At 42.4% G+C, this 24,718-nt stretch overlaps 1 protein-coding gene across 2 annotated transcripts in view; it reads left to right on the top strand.

Annotated features, from left to right (window-relative positions):
- The first annotated feature begins 229 nt into the window (after positions 1–229).
- Tgm5 (transglutaminase 5) overlaps positions 230–24,718 on the top strand; it is a 43,612-nt gene continuing 19,123 nt past the window's right edge. The window contains exons 1-9 of one of the 2 annotated variants that reach the window (XM_026392292.2): positions 230–239; positions 4,335–4,514; positions 4,657–4,902; positions 7,747–7,865; positions 10,090–10,218; positions 10,975–11,152; positions 22,302–22,440; positions 23,177–23,280; positions 23,402–23,641. In XM_026392292.2, coding sequence (XP_026248077.2) covers positions 230–239; positions 4,335–4,514; positions 4,657–4,902; positions 7,747–7,865; positions 10,090–10,218; positions 10,975–11,152; positions 22,302–22,440; positions 23,177–23,280; positions 23,402–23,641 — 1,345 coding nt within the window. The remainder of the gene's footprint in view (positions 240–4,334; positions 4,515–4,656; positions 4,903–7,746; positions 7,866–10,089; positions 10,219–10,974; positions 11,153–22,301; positions 22,441–23,176; positions 23,281–23,401; positions 23,642–24,718) is intronic. The other variant, XM_026392300.2, reaches the window with a different exon arrangement.

Raw genomic sequence — 24,718 nt, 5'->3', positions numbered from 1 at the left:
ACCTCCTCTCAGCCAAGCGACACTGCCAACAAAAACCAAAGGGCAAGTGAGAAAACCAGTTGTGATCTGCCCAGTAAGCAGGCGGCAGTGCAGCAACCCGCCCCGCCTTCTGTGTCTCCCAGAGTCTTGGGATGCAAAGGGCAGCAGACACTCCGGGACCAGTTTCCTGAAGCTCCAGTCCATCCAGCTGTTCTGTGGGAAGCATCCCAGGAGCCCTGAGGCAGCCACCATGGCCCAAGGTAGGGGAGGCTCTTGGGGCTGCTGGAGTGTTAGGGACAAGGACACAGAGAGAATTAGGAAGTCCAGGGAGAAGGATGGATTCCAAGAAATAAAGAAGTAAATTCAGAGTTGACCTAGGAAGAGAAGGACCCCCAGAATCCTCAGAATTCATTGGTGGTCTGAGAATCAGGAGATAGGCTGGAAGCTGACAGGTAAACACACCTGCAAACCAGCATGGCTGCTTCGATAGCTGAATGGGATAAGGCAGAGCCAGGGATTAGGGGGTCTGATTCCTATCCTTTTCTGCTACTAGTTGACCTTTTGTCATTGGGCAAGTCATTTCTCTGATTTCCACCTCCCATGCTTGAAAAATGGAAGGGGTTGGAACACAGTCTTGAAGTTGTCTAGCAACTCTAAAGTTCTTTACATCTTCATTTATTCTCCTTGTCCTTCATTCCAGAGGGTCTCCTCCTCATTTTAGCTTATCTCCCCACATCTTCTCTACATCATCCCCTCTCTCTAAAAAGAGCTGTTATGAAGATTCAATGGTTAGTTGAAACCGTTTACAGATATGAACTTTTAACTTGCTCTACAAATGTAACAGCCTCACCTTTGTTGATTTTTGTGTTTAAGTTTTTAAAAAAATTTTTGTATAACATTTAATTAACAAGGAAATATAAGAATACATAGTTGGAGTAAAATAAAGCAATAATTACAGGTATCCCAATTCTACTTCCAATCCCACCCATCCTCATCTCCAGAGTAAATGCTGTTACCAGTCTTTGGTCTACACATTAACATTACACATATATATTATATATATATTCAAGGTAATACAAAATATTAGCATGTGTGGCTTTTTTTTATATCCATGGTATCATCATATTGTAAACACTTTTCTACAACTTGATTTTTTTTCACTTAACAGTTTATCTTGATGCTCTGTCCATGCCAGTCAGTATCTATAGATCTACCTCAATTTTTCCAGTTAGCATAGTATTCCATAGTATGCATATAAGTAATTAATTTATCCAGTTCCCTTCTGATGGACATTTAGGTTGTCTCTAATATCTCAGTTATATAGGCAACATTGCAATGAACTTCCTTATGTGTGCTTCTTTGTACTCTAGAACAGATATTGAGATCTTCTTTAAAAGATCTTCCTAGAATTTTGTTATTTCCCTGATCATTTTACCTCATTCTACCCTTACCTCAAAGAGAATTAATATGCACAATAGAGAATGAAGGAACTGAAGAATAATCCCCATGCTATGGGTGCAAATTAGCTTGACTCATGATGTATCCAAAGGATGAGATCTGGTTGCTGTGCTTGCTAACAGGCAGATGCTGCCACACCTGTTGGGTAGCCTAAGTCATGCGCCCCACCTGAGCTGGTGCCAGTTAGTGCTCCCTGTCTAGTCAACTGGCCTCCCAAAAGGATGAGCTTCTTTTTCCACTACCAGGAAAAAGCTAAGTGTCTTCCCAGTGGCACTGTTGTGATGTTCTTTCCAAGTAAGAGTGAAAAACAGCAATAGGTGGCCACTATTGGATAATGGAAAGAACAGTGGACTTGGAGTGGGAATCTTGGGTTTAACCTAAGGCAAAACATTTAATCTACCTGAACCTCAGTTTTTTGTCTCCAAATGCAGATGGCATAACATTTAATCTGAAGTCTAAAATAAATGCTGGATGATTGTGCAAAAGATAGAGAACTCTGTTTAATCTAGCACACATTTCTGAATACCTAAAATGTGCTGATATATGTATACAAATATATATATATATATATATATATATATATATATATATATATATGTACAAGTCCCTTATTAGATATATTATTTACAAATATTTTCTTATATTCCGTGGGTGATCTTTTCACTTTATAGTGTTCTTTTTTAATATTTATTTTTAGTTGTAGTTGGACACAATAACTTTATTTCACTTATTTATTTTTTTATGTGGTGCTGAGGATTGAACCCAGGGTCTCACACATGTGAGGCCAGCACTCTACTGCTGAGCCACAACCCCAGCTCTTTATAGTGCTCTTGAAGAAAAAAAATTATTAATTTTTAAATTAATGTTGACGAGCTCCAATTTATCTGTTTTCTCTTTTACTGCTTATTGCTTCAGTGTCACATCCAAGAAAGCATTGCCTGGTCCAAGATCATGGACCATATTTTCTTCCATGGGTTTTTGCTGTTATGTTTAGGTCTTTGATCCATTTTGAGTTAATTTCTGCATATTGTGAGAGGTAGGCATCCAACTTCTTTTTTTCACATATGAAGTCTACTTGAAAGGAGTATTTCCTCATTAAATCAACTTGACACCTTTGTCAAACATCAATTGATGGGCTGGGGTGGTAGCTCAGTGGTAGAGTGCTTGCCTGGCATGTATGAAACACTGGGTTCAATCCTCAGCACCACATAAAAATAAATAAATAAAATAAGATAAGATTAGCAGGAAAGCATTCAATCTTTCATTATTAAATATGGTTGGCTGTGAGGTTTTATTACCACTTATCGGTTTGAGGAAAATCCCTTCTAAGTTTGTTGAGCATTTTTATCATAAAAGGGTATTATATTTTATCAAATGTTCTGATTCATTTATTTTTTAAAATCTTATGGCCAAGACAAAACAGCTAGTTCTGTCCTTATTGGCTTATATCTCGTAGGGGAAAACAGATAAATAAAAAAGAGACTAAGAATTTTACACATATAAAATAACACTTTTTTCAGATATGTGGAAGATGTTTAGTAACTAAAAAGTTGTTGAATAACTCTAGACCATATTAATTATGACTCAGTAAAATAATTAAGTATTACAATTTTTTAAAAGTAAGAAAAATATCTGATGTCGATTCTGAAAGTAATAGGATCTCAGTAAAAATTTGTTGATATCAATAAGCATGAACAATAAGCATGACACTTAACATGTTGATTGAGCAGTCAAGACTTAAGATAGGTTAAATTAAATGCCATAAATCAGTGGGAGATGGGAATAAGGGTTTGCCTATTGGGGCATGCTTCACGAGGGAGGTGGATCTCAGGACAAGTGGAATTTGGTTAGTGGGGAGGCATTCTGAGGTGGAGTTATAGCAGGAACAAAATGCACAGACAGGTAGCTGCCATATGCTTAGGGCAAGGCTGGAGGAGAGGCCCCATGGTGGGAGTGGTGAGAAGTAGCTTTCAATATAAGTTAGGGCCAGGGTATAAGGGTCAAGTAAAGGAGTTTTCCTTTTTAATGTGGTCGATGTAAGGTATCTTTGAACTTTTAAAGCCAAAGGATGGCATGATCAAACTGTCTTGAGGAAAGGTAATTGGGTGATGTGTTAAGGGAAGGTGGTGGGGAAAGACACAGGAGGCAGAAGACCCATTGGAGGCTGGTACTCAATAGGAATGAGGTGAGGAGAGAGGAATTACGTGCATGTGGAAAGGGACAGTTCTCCTCCATGGTCAAACAAGAAGTCAAAAACAGGGCCCTCTGGGAGAGCCACTCTCTGAGAACAGTGAATTCAGTTTAGCAGAAAGTCCTAAAGGCTGAGAGTGAAACTTTCTTTGACTTTCCTCAGTATTCAAGCTCCCAGACTTTGGGCACATTGGCATTGGTGGTGGTCACAGAGCCAACAAATTGTTAAAAGTAAGGCAGCTAATCTAGGGACAGTTATTCCAGGGGAAGCTGATCCAGGGACTTGCCCCCAGGTTTGGAGGCTAGTATACAAATAAGTAAGACTGTTATCTTGAATCCAAGAACGTGCATCTTAGAGTAAATTGGAAGACATGCTGGACTGCCATCAAACTTGGAAGCAATCAAACTTGGATGGGTCTACAAAAGAAGTTAGAGGTAGAAAATCATACACATTCAGCTGTGCAGGGATAGAAATTCAGAGAAAATGGAAGAGGAAGGAAGGAAGAGGAACTCACATTCATGAAGCCTTGGTAATCCTCAAATCTAAACTTTCAGACTGGTATTATATATTCTCTTTCACCGACATGGAAACAGGTGCTGAGAGGCCAAGTTACTTTCTCAAATTTGCACAATTAGTAAGTAATAAACAGGATTGGACCAAGCTCCACAACCTTTCCTTTTGTCAGTCCCTGGCTGCCCCATCACAGGGCTGGAGGTGGCCCTCACAGACCTCCAGAGCTACCAGAACAATATGCGGCACCACACAGAGGAGATCAGCATTGACCAGCTCATTGTTCGCCGGGGCCAGGCCTTCAACATCACCCTGTACTTTAGGAACCGGGGCTTCCAGCCAGGCCTGGACAACATCATCTTTGTGACTGAGACTGGTAAGGACCTCAGCTGGCTCCCAGAGTGTGTGAGTGTGTGTGTGTGTGTGTGTGTGTGTGTGTGTGTGCGTGTGTTGGGGGAACTTTGTGTAGTTACCTCTGGGAGGTAACCACAGAGGGTGTCAGCTCTATTTCCCCCCAGGACCCCTGCCAGAGCTAGCTAAAGGGACTCGGGCAGTATTCAGCCTGGCAAGCCGTGGTGGCCCCAGCCCCTGGATCGCCTCTCTGGAGACCAATGGGGCCACATCCCTAGAAGTGAGCCTGTGTCCCCCACCCATGGCAGCTGTGGGTCGGTACCTACTGAAAGTTCGTATCGAATCCTTCCAAGGGCCTGTCACAGCCTATCAGCTTGGAGAGTTCATCCTGCTCTTTAATCCCTGGTGTACAGGTAAGGCAGGTGCCCATGAAAGGCTCCTTCATCTCTGTCTGTCTGTCCTGCTACAGAAAGCCAAGCTTGAGGGTTTCCTGACCCTGCTCCTACCACCTACAATTACCCTAAAATCCCAGGTACTCAGCATCCACCCCCCACTGTCAACAACCAGGACAGGGAGACCTTGTTACTTATTTAGAATTTTAAAATTATGAACCAAATAATCTTTACTTAAATAGAAAACTATTGTAATTAAGTTGGACCAATGTTAACACCTGCCTTCATCATACATTTTTGAAGTTGATCTGAGATTTCTCATTTTAAAAGTAATAAGCACACTATACATTTGATGAATGAAGTAAAGGGTAAAACTGAAAGATACAGAGAGAAAAGAAGGGGGAGGGAGGAAAGAAGAGAGAGAAAGGGGAAAAGGAAAGGGAAAGGGAGGAAAGGAGAGAAAGGTATAAGGTGAAAAGTTAAAGCTTCCAATCCCAGGCTGGGGTTGTGGCTCAGTAGTAGAACCTCACCTAGCATGTACAAGGCCCTGGGTTTGATCCTCAGCACTACATAAAAATAAATAAAATAAAGATATTGTGACCAACTGCAACTAAAAACTAAAATATTAAAAAAAATTTCTGCTCCATTCTCCAGCAGAAACCTGTTAATATTGTCTTGTGTAGCCTTACAAAATATTCTGTAATTAATCAAATATGTGTATGTATGTGCCTGTATGTGTGATTCTATAATACATTCCACAAGCAGGATTATATAATACCTAGCAGTCTCCAACTTGCTTTCCTCATGTCAGCATTCAACATTGAAAATATTTTTCTACCAATTCCTAACATTTTCTTTCTTTTTTTAACTTAGAAATCCTCTATGAGTAGATCAGCATACCTTTATTTTATTTATTTATTTTTTATGTGGTGCTAAGTATTGAACCCAGTGCCTCACATGTGTTAGACAAGTGCTCTGTCACTGAGCACAGCCCCAGCCCCATCCTACCAGAACATTTTTCTTAACAATCATTTCACTACTTGGATGTACCACATGTTTATTTCCAGGCATTTTGGCTATTTGCAATTTTTCTCTTATACAAACAAAGCCACAGTGAATATGCCAACCCCATAAGCCTTGTCCTCCAAATCTACCCAGGTGTAGAGATAGATGCCTAGCCAGACATAAGGACACTGTGGGCAGAATAAAGCACAGGGCAGTAGGAAATAGTGGGAAGAAGGGCGAGAAGTCTTGACAGTGGAGAATGGTCCTGTCTGCTTTGGGTAGAGGCCAGAAAAGCTTCTGACTAGAGGATGATCCCCTTCCTACCTTTCTGTCATTGAATGGCTCAGGACCATCACTGACATATTGGGTAAAGAGGCATGCTCCTGGAGCAAGGAGGGCCAGTTGTCTGTCTTCTGCATATGTGTCTGTTTCTCTCTGTATATCTCTCTCTGTCTCTTTCTCTCTAACACACACACACACACACACACACACACACACACACACACACACACACACCCTCTTCCGATCTCCAAGACTGTGGGCTTTAGGCATGTAATGAGGACCTATCTGAGCTGAGGAAAGACTACAGGGCTTCTCTCCTGAGCTTAGACTGCACCCAGATTCCAGGGAGACCCAGTACTGGGGTAATGACTGGTGGGAGCTGCAGTTGGGACTGACAGCTGCCTATCACTGTGCCTCATATATGACTGGGAATCTCCACTCTGTGATTCAAGGATGTATGTGATCTCACCATGAATCTATAGCTTCTCACCCCACTGTTCAAACCCTCGATAAAACACATCTCAGCAAGGAGTTCTCCTACACCAGCATCCTATTAGGTTGTGTCTGAGGCTCCCTCCAATGAGGGCAGGATGCTCCTTCACCTCAGGCTCAGGTAGCATTTCCAGACAGGTCCAGAATACTGCAAAGGGGACACCTGCTCCCCTGGCCTTTTGTTTGTTTAATCAGCCTTTAACTTTAAAAGATAATTTTTTATATCACTAAAAATAACACATTCATTTGGGAAAATCTGGAGAATACCAGTAGGCAAAAAGGAAAACAAAAACAATTACCATTAACATGTTTTAGCATAGGCTTCAAAATCCTTTCCTCATATATGCGTATATGTTTAACAAAAATCAATGAATGCTGTACACGTTATTTTATAACCTATTTTAGTTTAATATATCACATGCAGATTTCCATGTCCATATATCCAAATTTGCCCCTTTCTATTAATTCTATAGAGAATCCTGTGGTGGAGATGCAATGAAGCTATTTGACCAGTCCCCAAGAACAGCATTGTGATTGTTTCCAGCTTTTCAGTCCTATGAACAGCACTCAGATGAGCTACTTACTGTCTAAATCTTGGTTCACAAGCTGAATACTTCCTTTAGATGAAATTCCTACAACAGGAAGAATGAGGTCAACGCCAACCCTTAAATTTCTACTTGCTCTTTTCCAACCAGGATTTGTTGAAAATAACAGAAAACACAGAATATGGAGTTGCATGGGCTCTGTGCTCAGATTCCAGCTTTGTATTTACATATAACTTGAACAAGTTACTTAATCACTTGTCAGGTTTTTTCAATCTTCAAATGGGGCTAGGGTGTAAATGTGTTTTGGAAACCCAGAAATTTCACCAAAGGTAAATTTTTATTATTCCACCTCAAGTTCATATTGAGCCTATTGCTGATGTTGGGGATGTTGTCTCCCAAGACCCACCCCTGCTTGTGCCCCTCATGGTATCTCCAGGTGCCCTCCCCAGAGCTCAGTTTCCAGGGGATCATGAGGGACATGAATGGGATGGGAAAGACAAGATAACTTTTCTGTTTTGTGCCCTCCTGCTTTGAATCTTAGGGGACGCTGTTTACCTGGACAGTGAGCCCCAAAGGCAGGAGTATGTTATGAATGATTATGGCTTCATCTACCAAGGGAACAAGAACTGGATCCGCCCATGCCCCTGGAATTATGGACAGGTGAGTCTCAGCCTGTCTAGGCCCTGGCTTGTGGGGAGAGAGGGGGGAGCAGGAGTGGGGTGAACTGCAGAGTGACACTAACTAAATGGCAGCAGCAAGGGGTAAGATGGACCCCAGGTTGCTAGTGGAACCATAGGAAGGTGGAAGGTCCATTCTGTGCTGCTCATAGTTTCCCTTGGACAACAAGATCTAAATGGAAAAGGCAGATAAGAGCACACCAGGTGGTCCACTGAGTGTGAGGGTGGGAATGAAGGGGACATGATCACAATGGCAATGATGGTGCCTGGCATTTTGTTTTTTAAACTTATGTTTCCTGTGGGATTCTATTTTCCACTCTCTTGCTTCATCATTACAACTCTTGGTGATACAGTAATGAAAACTTGCCTTTGAACATCTCAGCCAGAAGTTGTGCTGATAAGCAGCAATGCATCTCCCTCCACATGACTATTATCTTTTTATTTTTTTATTTCAATGATAGATCTTTTCATTATAAAAGTAGTACATGATTGCTTAAAAAAAACTTGCAAAGAAATATTGCAAAAATAGACACGTAGAACACGGAGGACATCCCAAACACTGTCACCAGCTTGGTGTATGTTCCTCTACACTTTTTCTACACATATTTAAAAATGTGATTTCATATATAAAATAGCATCCTATTTGTTGCCAGGCTTGAAAACTAAAGACCTTCTCTCATTTAGCTCAACCTCCCAGCAGGTGCTCTAGGAAGTCCAAGGCCAGGCCAGGGAAGAGGGTTCTCTAGGCTGAGCCTAGGTGCTAGGAGCACTGAGGGAGAGAGAGGATCAGTCTCTGGCTTCTCAGAAGGGGTGTCAGCTGGGATACACTGGGAGTTCTCTAGAAAGGTCTTGTCAGCTGTATATGGGTTCCTCTCCTGAACTTTCCCTGATTGAACTCCAATACACATGGCCTTCAGGCCCAATCAGGGCCCAGGTGACTACAACTAAGAAGGAGACAGCAGCCTCCACTGGACACAACTCATTTCCTTAACTTCTCACTCAGCTAGGGTATTTGGGGATTTCAGAGAGCCCTGGAGAAGAGTTGACTATCATCTGTGAGATGCAGAAGCAAGGAGTTACTGCTTTCGGAGCCCTGGTTTCCTCCCTGTCTGTCTCTCTTCTTCAGTAAACTTATACTGAATGTGGGTTCAGTGCCAGGCAAGGTGCTAAGAGAGACAAAATACGATGCCTGATCTCACAGTGTAATGGGGCCACCACACACACACACACACACACACACAACAGGTCACATATCTTGCAAAAGGATAAGTGAAGACTGACAGGTGCAGATGTTCTGAGGATCGGGAGGAAGGCTGTTGGTTGGGGGAAGTATTGAGGAAGCTTCTTGAGAGTGACAGTGCTTGAGCTAAATTGGCCAAGTGAAGGCAGAGGGAACGCATAAGCAAAGACACCTGTGCTTATTGCCCACTGTTTAAAGGAATACATTGCATTCATTTACACTCATTCAACAAAGATGTATGGAGTCTCTCCTATGTGCTGGACAAACTGTGCCAAGTCTGGGGTCCAGAGTTATATGAAGAGCTGGAAAGAGACAGTGAGTACAGTTAGGCAGGAAGGATGGACCTCAACTATAGCATCTATTGAATCTGATGGGAGCAGGCACTCTTCCAGGGCTAAAGACCTATCCCAAGTTCAGGCTCAGGGAAGACTCAGAGGAAGTGACATCACACTAAGCCTGAAGGGTGAGGAGGAGCCAGGCTTCCTTGAGTGGGAAGTTCTGTAACTCACATGTATGGTAGAGCCCCACTGAGTTGTGGGTGCCATGACAGGTTAGCATCATGACCTCAGATGGCTTTCAGTGATAATCTGGGCTGTGAAGTGAGTGTGGAAGAAGAAGAAACATGGTTTTAGTAAGAGTATCCCAGCAGATCCAGAATAAAGGGGCAAACAGACTTTTTTTGCCAGCCCAACTCACTGGGAAAACCCAACAGTAGCAACCATCACTTCAAAATGAAGGAGGAAGGATTTGACTTTCAGGACATACATTCCAAGTGGGTTATAACCCCAGAGCTTTGGAAACCCACACCCGCCTGGAAGGCAGTCAATGGTTTTCTGTTTGAAAGTCACCTTCCAAACTGGTTTGTATTCCACAAACACACTCCTTTGGAGAGCTGGACCGTGTATGTCTTTACACATCCTCACATGCCAAGCACAGGCACCTTCCTTCTCTGCACTTCCCCTTGCAGTTTGAAGAAAATATCATACACATCTGCCTGAAACTTCTAGACAAGAGCCTGAACTTCCAGATCGACTCCGCCATAGACTGTGCCCTGCGTGGAAGCCCCGTCTACATCAGCAGAGTGGTGTGTGCCATGGTGAGGTCCCTGGTGTGCCCAGCGAGGGAGGAGACTGTGCAGGGCCTCCCTTGCCCTCTCACAGTTGCCTCCTGCAGGGGTGGAATAGAATCAAAGCCATTTGGGTTAAGACTGATGCCAAAATGTGGGTAACAAGTTTTCTCAACTGAGCTCTGAAGTAGCTAAGCATGGTTCATCACCTCTGTTATTTCCAAATTGCATGTTTTGGGAAAAGCTGATTGTCACTCCAGTTTGAGAAATTATCTTGTTGTTTCTAAATTTCCTTTGTCCTGAAATATTTTTTAAAGTACTCAGAGCCAAGCTCCAGCTTTGCAATAGGTAGAAACAAATTAATAAACTAAAAGTGGAGGACAAGTCTGAACAGTGGCCTCCCACCTTTACCCCTTCCCCAGCAGATCTGGAAGATCTTCAGTGAAATAAGGTCAAAAGCCTCCTTTGGCCATGTTTGGTGGTGCACACCTGTAATCCCAGTGGCTCAGGAGGTTGAGACAGGAGGATTGCAACTTCAAAGCTAGCCTCAGCAACTTAGTGAGGCCCTAAGCAACTCAGCAAGACCCTGTCTCTAAATAAAATACAAAACAGGGCTGGGGATGTGGCTCAGTGATTGAGTGTCCCTGAGTCCAATCCCTGGTACCAAAAAAAAAAAAAAAAAAAAAAAAGTTTTCTCTGTGTCTAAGGCTCATGGGCCTTCCCACACATCAACTCTTATTGAGGGAAAACATGTTTTTAATGTTTCTATCTATGACTTCTCTTCAGATTAATAGCAATGATGACAATGGGGTGCTCAATGGAAACTGGAGTGAGAATTACACAGATGGTGTCAACCCTGCAGAGTGGACTGGCAGTGTAGCCATCCTGAAGCAGTGGCATGCCACAGGCTGCCAGCCAGTGCGCTATGGACAGTGCTGGGTCTTTGCAGCAGTCATGTGTACAGGTAAGAAACAGCCCCAGGGAAAGGGCCCCAGGTATAATAGTTAACTTAAGAGTTCTCCAAACTTCTTATACCAGTTTCAAAATTCCCACCAAGGGATGTTTGGAAGGAAACCCTTTCCACTAATGGAAATGTCTCATCCCTGACCATATGTTTCACAAATCTGGGCTTACTCCAGATGATAGTTTTGAAGTGAAACTCACACACATCCCAAGACTTGGCACCCCTCCATTCTTCTGAGCTCAGGAAACCTAACGATATTCCTAAGAGTCTAGCTGGGAATTGACCAGGTACAAAAGAGAGTGAGAGTGAGATGAAAGAATAAGTAATTAGAACTCTAACACACTGAATTGTGCCCTTTTGGAGCACAGAGAATGGGCTTAGTGAAGATATGCTCATGGGAGGGAAATGTGCATCTGAGAAGTGTTTTAGACCATGGAGCTAGAACAAGATGGTACCCCAGTAAAATTATCTTTTAATTTGGAGTTGTCATAAAGTCAAAGGGAATTGGAGGCCTGACTGAAGCCAGGGAGTTAGGGAATGGAAGCAAAAATGGAGATCGGCTTTTCAGAGAGAAAGAGAGAGAATAGTACATTAATAGAAGATAAAAAGTACATACAGGGCAAATAAGGAAAATGGAAGTTGTGTGGTGTGTGGCAAGAGGAACAAGCAGAAGGATGAGATGGGGAGGAAATCTTGAGGGAAGTAACATCTAGAAATGAGTCACATGCTGGAGGTGACAGGAGGACGCCTTCTGCCCCACCCAAGGCCACGCTCCTGCTCTTGGTCCTCACCCTCCCTCTGCTTCCGTGTCCAGACCAGCTCCAAGCCTGTTGAAACATGCATATCCATATACCTGATTTGGTCACAATTGGTAAGTTATTATTTATGTTAGCTGGAGAAAAAGGCCAAGTAAGGCTTTCACTCACAGGACTCTCTAGTAGAATCCAGGGAGGCAAGATTGGCCTACACCTTGGTTTGTTGAAGGCTCAGGACTTCTGTGTAGAATTCCCTGTGTGACAGGATTGGTGTAGTCTGTGAGCATATGAATGCTATCTCTGGTCTCTCAAAGGAATATGACAGTTTTGGAGGAATCCCAGAGAGCCCCAGGCTTCTGAACAGACAGGCACAGGAAGGTCTCTGTTAACACTGACAGAAAGTGACTTTAGAATGAGTTGATGATGATGAAATCCCAAGCTTATTCCTCCTTTGCAACTGCAAAGCCTGACCTTGAGTTGGATGTTTTGATGGCCAAGAGATAAGAAGTAGATAACTCAACAGCTTTTGTATCAAAAGTCAGGGAGCTGGCAAGGTGGAATCCCAGCAGCTCAGGAGGCTGAGGCAGGAGGCTCACGAGTTCAAAACCACCCTCAGCAACAGCGAGGCCCTAAACAACTCAGTGAGACCCTGTCTCTAAAGAAAATACAAAATAGGGCTGAGGATGTGGCTCAGTGGTTGAGTGCCCCTGAGTTCAATTCCCAGTACCAAAAAAAAAAAAAAAAAGTCATAGAGATTGGGGTGAAGTGGGAGGTCTGAGTCATTCAGAAAGCATACACAAAACTGACAGGCAGAAAATGGATCATATGCAAGATAAAGAGGGAACCTTCTGGTATGTGGAAAACCCAAGAGCCTAATGTGCCAGGAGCGTGTGTTTAGAGGGAGAGAGACGGGTTTGGGTGTGGTTGTCTGGAACTGGGTGATGAGTGAGGTGGAGCCAGTAGATGGAGATTATGCAATGATGGCAGGCCAATTAAAATGTTTATGAGAATCATGGCCCTTCAGTGACCTTGGAACAAAGAACTGGGCAAAGGGGGTCTAATGTGGCCTAGTTCGGTAGCAGCTTAGTCACTACCAGCCTTCCCCAAAAGGACCACTGATATCATATATCATCCAGTAACAATTAGTGAGTTCTTATTCTCTGCCAGGTTCTGTGTTTCAAGTACTCTTAGATATAAAGATGGGAAGGATCAGCCTGTCCTCCATAAAAGTTAAAGATAAGAATTTAGTTAAATTCTTTAACCCAAAATAGCTGTCATAGTATGTCTTTTAAAAATACATTATTATAAAGGAAAATGAGAAAAAATTAAAATTCATTATTATTATTCCATAGCCACCATAACTAATGTTTATTGGGAACTTCCTTTGTGCCTTTAACTAGTTAAAACCTTGAGAACCTAGAACAATGAAGAAGCATAGGAACTCTGGAGACAGACTGCTTGGGGTTAGTCTCCTTTATCCATAGAGGTTACATTCCAAAGTCCCCAATGGATATCTGAAACCATGGATAATTCTGAATCCTAGACATCTGTACTATGTTTTTTCCTATGCGTATTTATCTATGATAAATTTACCTATGATAAATATTACACTTGGCATGGTAAGAAACAGGGGCTGGGGCTGGAGCTCAGCATTAGAGTGCTCGCCTAGCATGTTCGAGGCCCTAGGTTCGATCCTCAGCATCTCATAAAAATAAAATAAAGGTATTGTGTCAACCAAATAAACAAAATATTTAAAAAGATATTAACAACAATAATAAAATAGAACATCCAGGCATAGTGGTGCATGCCCGTAATCCCAACAGCTTGGGAAGCTGAGACAGGAAGATTACAAGTTCAAAGCCAGCCTCAGCAACTTAGAGAGGCTCTAAGCAACTTAGTGAGACCCTGTCTCAAAACAAAAAATAAAAAGGGTTAGGGATGTGGTTCAGTGATTAAGTGCCCCTGTAATTAAATCCCCATGGTGTGTATGTATATATATATGAACATATGTATATATATGAACAATTATAACAATACACCAATATACCATAATAAAATCACCAGAATCATTATTCTCATAATTTTCAAAATAAGGGTCACTTTAACAAGCACCATGATATGTGATCTTGTAACCTAGAAGGATGTTAAATGACTCATAATGGTTGATAGTACATACAGTGTGGACACATTGGACTAAGGGATGATTCATGTCCTAGGCAGGGTGGCTTCAGATTCATCACACTACTCAGAACTACGCACAATTTAAAATTAGTGAATTGTCTATTTATGAAAATTTCCACAATATTTTCAGGTGATTATTGACTGAGGGTAACTGTAACTGCAAAAAGCAAACAACAGATGATGAGGTACTGCTGTAAATATTAGCACTCCCATTATTTGTCTGAGTAATCTTGGGCAAGTCACTTAACTTGAGCCTCAGTTTCCGCAGATATGTGTGATGGGAAATGTAATGGTATCTCTCTCCTAGTTTATTAAAAAATTCATATATGGAGAATCATTATAGTGAGAATTCAGTAAGGGTTGTGCTAGTTGAGCCCCAGAATGACTTTATGACATTCTTTCATTATCTCCATGTGATAGATGAGGCATATGTGTGGCAAAGCCAGTCTCACCCCCAAGTCTAACTGGCATTGCAGTCCATGCTCTCCAACTATGAGGCTGTACTGCTTCAGAAACATTACTAGCACCTGCCATTTATCCAACACTCACTGTGCTTCAGGCACACACAGGGTACTTTCACTGTTTATAATCCTTCCCACTACCTGCAAAGTAGATATCATTACAACCATTGTACACACAAGAAAACAGAGGCTCAAAGTGACCAAGTGACTCTAGTCTGACTCAGAAGTACATTCTCCCTCTGCAGCCCTCCCTCCTAGTGTTGTCTTTTTAAACATTTAAACATGACTTCAACTTCCTGTAGAAAAATCACCAAGGAGACTTTGTGTGCATCAAACTTATGGTTATACTTTTTAGACAGGAGATTTCCTTGGCATCCATTTGATTGACTGTTACTTGGGAATTTTAGAGAGATCCCTGTCACACCCTTCCTATGCTCAGCACCAGCTCCCCCCACTCCACCCCTGAGCTCTAGGTCATCAGGCTTTTTCTGTTCTGACCAAGTATTCCCCTACAAGGTTGGAACCCTCAGCTTTTGGCTGATGTCTCAGAAGTTGCCTGGACTCCTTGAGCTACAGCAAGGGGACAGATGTTCCGTTTGAAAATTTCCCCAAAACATGGTGTCAAAAAGCCACATATCATCCAGGCATAGGGGCACATGCCTATAATTACAGTGTCTTGGGAGGCTGAGGCAGGAGGATTGCAAATTCAAGGCCAATGTCAGGAACTTAGCAAGATCCTATCTCAAAAAATAAAAAGCCTTGGGGATGTAGCTTAGTGGTAGCTTATATGCCCTGGGATCTATCCCCAGCATGGCAAAATAAATAAGGTGGGGGTGGGGGGGAGTTGTTTGGGAAACAACTAGGCATCCTGGGAACATGTTTGGTCTGTACTTTCCTGTAACTGCATGAGGACTAAGGGGTGGGGACAGCAATGACTTGAGCAGGAAGACATTAATGTATGACAGTGAGCAGGTCTATGGGGCATCAACCCCTCCTCTGTAAAACTGCACCCGGACCTTAGGAGCTACAACAGGAAGGGGAAGTAGAAACTGGTGTGGGGGATGGGAGGCTGTGGGAGAGGCACTGGCTCCCCTCTTCAACCACATTAACTCACTTTTACATCTTACTTATAGGATCCCCACTTACAGTTTGGTTTGCACATAGTGTCCTCCACTTCCAACTTTTTGAAACCCTGCCCTCAAGCTAGATGTCCTCTAAGATTTTGTCTAACTTAATTGTGTAGTGGCCGCTATAGAGTATTTCATCTTTATTTTAATACATTCTTGTTATTGCTTTTTTTTAGTTGTTGATGAAACTTTATTTTGTTTATTTATTTATATGTGGTGCTGAGAATCGAACCCACATACCCTAGGCAAACGCTCTACAACTGAGCCACAACCCCAGCCCTCTTGTTATTGTTTTTACTGAGCCCTGAGTCTCTAAGAAGAAACCTCAGCCAAGTGCCTGGTGTGTTATTCTCTCCAACCTTTCTTCAGATCCCTATCAAACTTTCTTTTATGCAACACCCTGGCTTGACCACATATCTACCGTTATTTTCATAATTGGCTTATGAGACATCGAGATTTTATGGAATGTTCCCTCATAAGGTTATTGGTTAACACATGACACATATTTGGAAAGACTTCTGGCGAGTGGGTTTAACTAAGTGTTAAGTATCATAATTAGTCTGATAATGTTTCAACCTCCACCTCTTGAGCTGCAGTGGTTTGGCTGGGTCTTGTTAAAAAAAAAAATTTCTAGCAATCCTGAAAACTTCAGTTTCCCATCCCCTCTACCACTTTGTTCCCTTCACTTCCTTCTTTTCTTTCTTAAAATCTTTAGTGTTAAATTAAGCATATTGCTCATTTCAAGACATTGTGATTGATTTGTTTCAGCCTCTCTTTAAAAAAAAAAGTTATTGAATTTTCTTTTTATCCTGTAACCAACTTCTATTCACTTCCTCCTACAAAATATTTTTTTCACCTCCAACTTCCACATTCATTAGTTTACAAATATGTCTCCCTGCTCAACTCCTTGAAGTAAGCAATGTTATATTCCTCTTTCCAGGCCCACATCCAACACTGCTCTGCATGTACAGAACATGTCCATTTCAGTGAAGAATTGCAGCGAAGGGACTTCATTAACATAGGAGATTTGCCGTTTCTCTGGTAAATCTTGGAAGCCACATAGGCAACCACAACTGTCTGGTTTTCACATAGACTATTGTAGAGTTTGGGAGGCTGAGGCAGGAGGATCACGAGTTCAAAGCTAGCCTCAGCAATTTAGCAAGGCCCTAAGCAATTCAGCAAGACCCTGTCTCTAAATAAAATATTTTTAAAAGCTTTGGGATGTGGCTCAATGGTTAAGCACCCTCAGGTTCAATCCCTGTACCAAAAAAGAAAAACCACTGAGGGGTGAATCTGGCAACATACAAAGTTCATAAACTCCCTCCAGCAGGCAGCAGGGCATGCACTTCCCATTTCATTTCTTGCCTCCCCACATTTTCTAACAGCTTGTGTCCAGGGAGATATTTTATATTTGCATAGTTATTATGTATGATGTCTGTCAGTTTTCTCCGATTAACCGTTTCTTCAAAAATCCGCATTTTGACTGTGGAGGCAAATCTCTGCAGTATCTTGACATTATTACCAATTATTTTTGCAACAGCTGAACCCCAGTTCCCCGAGCCTATGATGCACACTTTCAGGGGCACCACTGCCATGGCCAGGTTGGTGTGCAGCAACCAGATTGTGCCTCCCACGCCAGCTGCCGGCCTCACCTGCTCAGCCTAACCTGCAATGGCTTGAGGTGACACCATGCTTTCCTACATTTTAAATGTTTTATATGTAGCATTGTAGTTGAATGTGTTCTCACAAAAATATATTGTTATCTGTATATGATTTTTTCCCAGTATGTTTTTGTTTCATATATATATTTTTTATCTTTAGAAGTTCCATTGGGTCTTCTTTTCTATCTTCAGTTTCTCTTCTCATTGTGTTCATGCTTTTCTCTACCTCCCCTTGAATATATTTATAATAATTAAAATAGCTCTTTTAGATCCTTGTCTGATAATTCTATCATCTCTATCATTTCTGGATCTGTCTCTATTGATTGATTTTTCTCCTGGTTATGGGTCATCTTTTCTTATTCTACATGTTTGGAATTTTTTTGAAAATGATCATTGTGTGACATTGTTGAGAACTTTATTGTGTTTTATTCCTTTAAAGGATATTGTTATGGTTTGCCAGTAAGTTCCTAGCAGTTCAATTTGAGCTGTCAGAGGTTTGTTTTAATCTTCATTTTAGTGGGTCCAGAGTAGCCTTTAAAGTTGATTTAGCTCCACTAGTAAGTCTCGACTCTCTGAGAACTCTTCCAATGCCCTGTGTGTTTTGAGGTCCAGCTACTCTATTACTTTATCTGTCCTCTTGGAGTTTCATTCTCATATGTGCACAGATCATCATTCAGCCAGAGACCTGGAGGGACCCCTCTGATAATCTCTGGAATATTCTCTGTTCAGCCCTCTCTTCTATACTACCTCGCAAGTTTGAGCCACCTTAACTTCTCTGAATTGTAATTACATCTCTTCATCTCAGTAAGACTGCTGGGGGTCTGCTTGGGATCTTCCTCTCTATATATTGTGGCCTGGAAGTCACCTCTAGGAATCCTCTCGGTTGGGATGTGTCTCATATTTTTCTCATGATTGGACTGAAATTATGTGTTTTGGGGAGGAAGATCACAAAGGCTGAGTGCCACTTTCACCATGTCTATCAGGTGAAGTTACTATCAACTTGACTTCTCACTCTTGATGTTGACTTGATGCCTGGCTGAGGTTGTTTGGCCTTTGATGGCAGGGGGTGGCAAGGGTGAGGCTATAGCTTTTTTCTGTATAGTTTGTCCAAATCAAAATCTTATCTGGAACCAAGCATTACACCTAGTTGCAATGTCCTTGGTGTCCCTTTTAATCTGGAAAAGACATTTTATTTAATATGATCTTGTTGAAGACACTAGGACATGGTCCTCTTCAAGTTAAAGTAGAATGCTATTTTCTGGATTTATTGGTAGGCATCCTTGTATTGTTGCTCTTCTTATGCCCCTGTTTCTTGTTTTGTAATGAGAAGTTGGATATAAGGGCTTGAAATGTTCAAATTGAACATTTTTGACTAGAGACTGTTTCTTTTTAAAACAGCTGAAGTTTTTGATATTTGTTTATTGGTTCAGGTGACACTTCTGTGAGGACAGGGAGAGTAATTTATAGGAGTGCTCATTGTGAAGTGCTCATTCTGCCATTTAAGACTCCTGCAGATAACTCATTCCCACAGAACCTCAGAGCAGAGCAGTTCTTTGCTCTGTGAAATGCCCAATAGTCCCTGCATGAGTGTGTATACACATGTGTATAGACACACAAATAACCTATACAGGTCTCTTTTTCTGAGGGAGTCAGTTCCACAAAATTATCAATGAAAGGGTCACCTGAATATCATTTCAAACTGTGAGTCATCAGGACTGATAGTCTGCAGACATTTTGTTCACAGGTTGAAGACCTTTTACTTCAACAGAAAATTAATGAGTCTCTACTCTGTACTCAGCACTGTGCTAGGAATGAAGAAATACAAACAAAGTATCTGATATAAACCTGACTTTAAGTTTATTAATAAGCTGGATGACAAGATAAAACATACATTAAATTATAGAGAGCTTAATCCAGTGCTAAAATGTGTGGCACATATGACTGGGATTATGTGAGAGAGTGAGAAGGGAGGTTATTATGGCCTAGAGTAGTCAGTGAAAATTTCACAGAGGAAGGTACATGGATCCTGAGGTGTGGCTGGGATGTCCAGTGAAGCTTCAGTGGGCTTATAGTTACAGCAGGGAAGAACTGGAGATCAGAAGAACATGGGCTAGGGGCTGGGGTTGTGGCTCAGTGGTAGAATTCTTGTCTAGCATGTGTGAGGCACTGGCTTCAATTCTCAGCACTGCATATAAATAAATGAATAAAATAAAGGTCCATCAACCTCTAAAAATATTAAAAAGAAGAGGAGGAGGAGGAGGAGGAGGAGGAGGAGGAGGAGGAGGAGGAGGAGGAGGAGGAGGAGAACATGGGCTTAAATCCTGGCCTGGCTTTCTTCTTGTCATGTGACATCACTTCTCTAAACTTTAAGGCATCTCATCTTTAAAGTTGGGAGAATCAGGTTTTGGAGAGGATTAATTGAGATAAAGCCTGTGCAGTGCTTGACACCACACTTGGCACCTACAAAGATGATGATATCCTTGACTAGAAAGGAAGATTGGGAACCCTAAAAAACATTCAGCTGGAGATGTGTGACACCAAGATCTCCATTCGATTCTAGATTCAAATTCAGAAGTCTTGCAGAAGTGAGAGATGAAGCCAGTGACTGAGTAAGCTCTTTGTGGCAAGATTGAGCAGGAAGTACAGAAGGAGCAAGGCTCCAGGGAATGTGCACATACGTGACTTTGGCTGCACAGATCTGAATACCATTAGCTACCTTCATGTGTGCTTCACTTCCTATGCAAGAAACTATGCTTGCCCCTTTCTAATTTTACTTATTTCTGCTGTGATACTATGTCCCCCTTATCAGTCTTCTCATAGCCATGATGAGGAAAAATGACAATGAATCAGTGCAAATCCATCACCACTCAAAGTTTGTGCTCTATGGACAGCTGAGTTTGACCTTCATGCATAGCATGCAGCTATTATGACTGTGATACCCTGAAGTTGGAAATCACCAGAGTGGTCATAAGGTTTACAAGGCACCACTCATTTATCTATCCAGTAAAGATGCACCAAATGTTGGCAAAACAGGCCTCACCCTGTATTATTCATGGCTGTGTAATGATAAAATGAATCATACATAATCCCTGTCCTCAGGAAGACACACTCGTAAACAGATCATGACAAGCCATGCACTCTGGTCTAATAGAGAATTTCCAAGTGTTATGAGATCACTTACCTGTTTTAGGATAGAGAAGTGTCCATCAGGCCAGGTTTAGCAGGAGTTGACACCATCATTGCAAGTGGCCATTCACGAATTCATCAGAGTGAAGATGGGGAGGAGGTGTCTCTGCTCTCTCCCTGGCTGCCCTTTCTTAGCATGCTCTCTTGTTATCTTGAGTGTCATCCACCCTCCTGGCCATACTTTTAGCACAAAATGTGCCCATGCACTGCTCCTCTCTTGCCTCATTTCCTCTGTGAATTTCTTTGGTGACATCTTTTCAACCTTTACCATTGCCTTCATTGTTCTGTGTCACCTCTACCTTCTACTGACTCATCAGCACTGCCCACAGTCTGCCCTAGTTTTTTGGCCCTGTTCAGACCTGCCTCTCCAGGGACAATGCAAGGAACCTCTCTGGCTTCTCTTCTCTCCATCCTAGGTTGCATCCAGGGAGGGGTTCCCCACCTTGGTCTGGAGAGGCTTATACCAAATCAAGCTAACAACTATCTGCAATTAAATGCTCAAGCTAAAATTTCCAAACACTTTTAAAAATGATAGTATGTCTGAAGAACCTTTAGAAATATCTTTATTTTTAGTCAGTCATTCTACCTTTGGAATCTGCCCCAAGGGATGGAATAAAGATTGATCTATAAAGATATTCATCACAGCCTCATTTATGACAGGGGAAATATTGAACACTAGCCAAATGTCTAAAAATAACCACCACTAGAAATCTCTTGGCAAATATTTGATTACATGGGAAAATACATGGATATATAATTAGATAAATTATATATATAACTAGAATGATGAACTCTGGGCATACTACCCAGAGGTGAACTCAGTGTTGAGTACAATCTTAGCAGTGAAACCAGGACTTGAGTGATAGCTCTATCCCTTACTAACTGTGTGACCTTGGTCAGTGTAGCAAGCTTTACTTAGCCTCTGATTTTCTATCTTTAAAATGAGACAATAATTGTACATATCACGTAGAGTTGTCCTGAGGATAATATATATGAAACATATAACACTAAATACAAGAAACATTTGATACTTATTATCTTTATTATTATTGAACTGGGTAGGACATCACTGCTGTATTAAAGGGACAGAGGTGCCCACAGCACTTGGTGGGATGGAATAGGATAAGGGATATCACTTTACTTGAAAGAGCACAGAATGAAGGAGATGTGTCAAAGGACAAAGAAAGAGGTTGGCTAGCAAAGGGAATGGATGCCCCTCAGGAATAAAAACAACATTCTACTTCCTTTCAAAAATTTCTGTACCAGGTACAGACTCTCACTTTTCTAAGATTTTGTTACATAGTTTCCTTCCATTCCTGGCTTAATCTGTGATGCTTTCTTAGAGAGGTGGCCAAAATAATATTCCCAGGGGAAGAGGGAAATCTAAGCCATAGAACCCTTTGCCTGAGAATCTGGTGGTCTCGCCCATTAACCTAATGACAGGAAGAAATAGAATCCCAGCTATTTGGCTTGAAGATGGAGAGAAGCGAGGTTCAGTCAGCTCCCTGAGACTCACGAATGGAGAGGTATACTGTCCCATCTTCTGGCATGGGCAGGAAATCTGACAACTTACTAGACTTTCTGTTGGCTCTAGCAGTGCTTGTCACAGCAGCTAACCTTTGCACAGTCATCCTGCAAGCTCAGGAAGTGGGGAAGAGATTGGAAATGTCACCAACCCATTCCCAGACAACTTCTGCCTGGTCCTGCAGATGTTAAATGAAAGCTCTTCTTCAGTCCAGGGCCACAGCCCACAGATGGTTTTTCTGCCCTTTCTGCAGTGATGAGGTGCCTGGGGATCCCCACTCGTGTGGTTACCAACTTTGACTCCGGTCACGATACAGATGGAAACCTGATCATAGATGAATACTATGACAACACTGGCAGGATTTTGGAGAATAAGAAGAAGGATACCGTCTGGTGAGAAACCATCTCTTGGTCTGTTTCTAGGGTCACAAATCTGAGCCAAACCCCACAAGCATAAATTAGAACAGGGGCTGGGGATATAGCTCAGTTGGTAGAGTGATTGTCTCATATGCACAAGGCCCTGGGTTCAATCCCCAGCACCAAAAAAGTAAATAAATAAATTAGAACAGGACTGGTCCTTAGCCTCCTGTCCCTTGTATACCCTCATCTCTTGCCAGACTCAGGGCTGGGTATCTCCATTCTAAGGCTGGGGGACAAGGGAACAAAAATCATCTTGGGTTTAGAATCCTCACATCATCAGAGCTCTAGGCCTTGGGTTGAGGTCTTCTTCTTTGTCATGTCCTTCATCTACTCCTTAGATTATGGTTCTGACCACAGAAGGGCCTGAGTCATACTTCTGGACACATGCCTCCTTGAATGAGCAACCCATTCAGGAAAAGGGCCACAGGAACATTTTTGAGGGAGAGAAAAGAAGTTTTAACTTCTATAGACTGGAAACCTTTGCTGTCTATTCACAAAGTCAACAGAGGGACACTTTTCTAGAGGTAGACAGAGGCTCACAACACACAGATATGAAACTATTCATCCACAGAGGCTTCAAACTCTGTAGGAGCTAAGTCTGTCTTTCTATCTAACAGTTCACCTGCTCACCCATCTTGCTCTAGAAAGAAGACAAGAAGGACACCTCTCCCTTGGCTGTGGTTAATGGGGACTCTGTTTTTTCCCTCAGGAATTTCCATGTCTGGAATGAGTGCTGGATGGCCCGAAAGGATCTCCCTCCTGGATATGGAGGCTGGCAGGTGCTGGATGCCACACCTCAAGAGACCAGCAATGGTGAGGCCCTCCGGAAGGAAGGCAGGACCCACTCCCAGAATCTGCCCCCTATCACAGAACCTGCTCCTGCCACTGTATGGCCTGCCACAACCCCTATTCAGGCTCTCTTGTACCCCTGCAGGTCTCTACTGCTGTGGCCCTGCCTCTGTTAGGGCCATCAAAGAAGGAGAAGTGGATCTGAACTATGATACTCCCTTTGCATTTTCTATGGTGAATGCTGACTGCACATCCTGGCTTGTCTCTGGTGGGAAGGAGCAGAAAATACACCAGGACACAAATTCCGTTGGCAATTTTATCAGCACTAAGAGCATCCAGAGTGATGAGAGGGATGACATCACAGAGAACTATAAGTATGGAGAAGGTACAACTAAGAGGCCCCACTCAGAGTCCAATTCTGTGGGCACCTTCCCCTACCCAACCTCAGGGAGCCAGAGGGCAGCTGCAGGTAGGATCCAGGTCCACTGTCTCCTTAGCTGGTCAGTTGTAAGGTCCCAGTTGGGGTGTCCCACTGTCTCACTTCCTGTGTCCACCATTACCCCACATCCTGCAAGCCAGAGAGCTACCTCCACAAGATGTTCACATTGATTGGAGAGCCATTCACAGGCATCCCACCAGGAATATATGAGTTCTTCACCCCTGCTTCTGGAAAAATCAGCCTCCCACTGAAGATGGGAGACAACTTAGTAAATCCTCTATGATTAATCTGTTTTACTTAACTTATTATTTCATTAAGTGTGCTTTATTGAATGTCTGGAAGATAGGTCAGACCACCAGCCAACATGCAGGCTGATTGGTGTAAGGCCCAACGTTCATTCCCACTCTGTTGGACCAGAAGGGCCAGTAGGTGATTCTTTTATTGATTGATTGACTGAGATGGGGTCTTGCTATGTTGCACAGGCTAGGCTCAAACTTGAGGTCCTCCAGCCTCGGCCTCTTAAGTAGCTAGGATTACAGCTTTATACCATCATTCCCAGCTACCAGAGGTTGATTCTGAGGTAAGAGCCCTGGTAGGAGTTTCTTGCACATGCCAGCAGGGTCAAAGGGGAGGCTAAGTTGGTCAGGTGTAGAATGATGCCTGGAAATTGAGAAAGGTCATCTGCTAGGTTTAGCTATCAGAAAGTCAAGCAAAAATGTCCATCCATGAGGGCCAAAAGCAGGATGAGGGCCAGAGCTGAGATCAGGTAGGGGCAGGATCAAATCAAAAGCAAGTCAGGGTAGGTGGAAGGCTGGGGGAGCTGAGTAATTGCTGGGAGTACAGATGAATGTGTGGTCTTCCAGGCAGACACAGAAAAGCTCTGGGTAGGGTATGTACAGTAAGAGAGGAGCTCATTTGATCATTTGATCATTCTGCATTTGATCATTCCACCAACTATGAACTGAAAATATTTGGTGAAAAAATGCATCTATATTTAACATATACATATTTTTTCCTTGTCAT

This window comes from Urocitellus parryii, chromosome 6 (assembly GCF_045843805.1).
Source record: "Urocitellus parryii isolate mUroPar1 chromosome 6, mUroPar1.hap1, whole genome shotgun sequence".
NCBI lineage: Eukaryota > Metazoa > Chordata > Mammalia > Rodentia > Sciuridae > Urocitellus > Urocitellus parryii.
The sequence above is the reverse complement of the archived record's forward strand: the minus strand, read 5'-3'. Positions and strand labels throughout refer to the sequence as shown.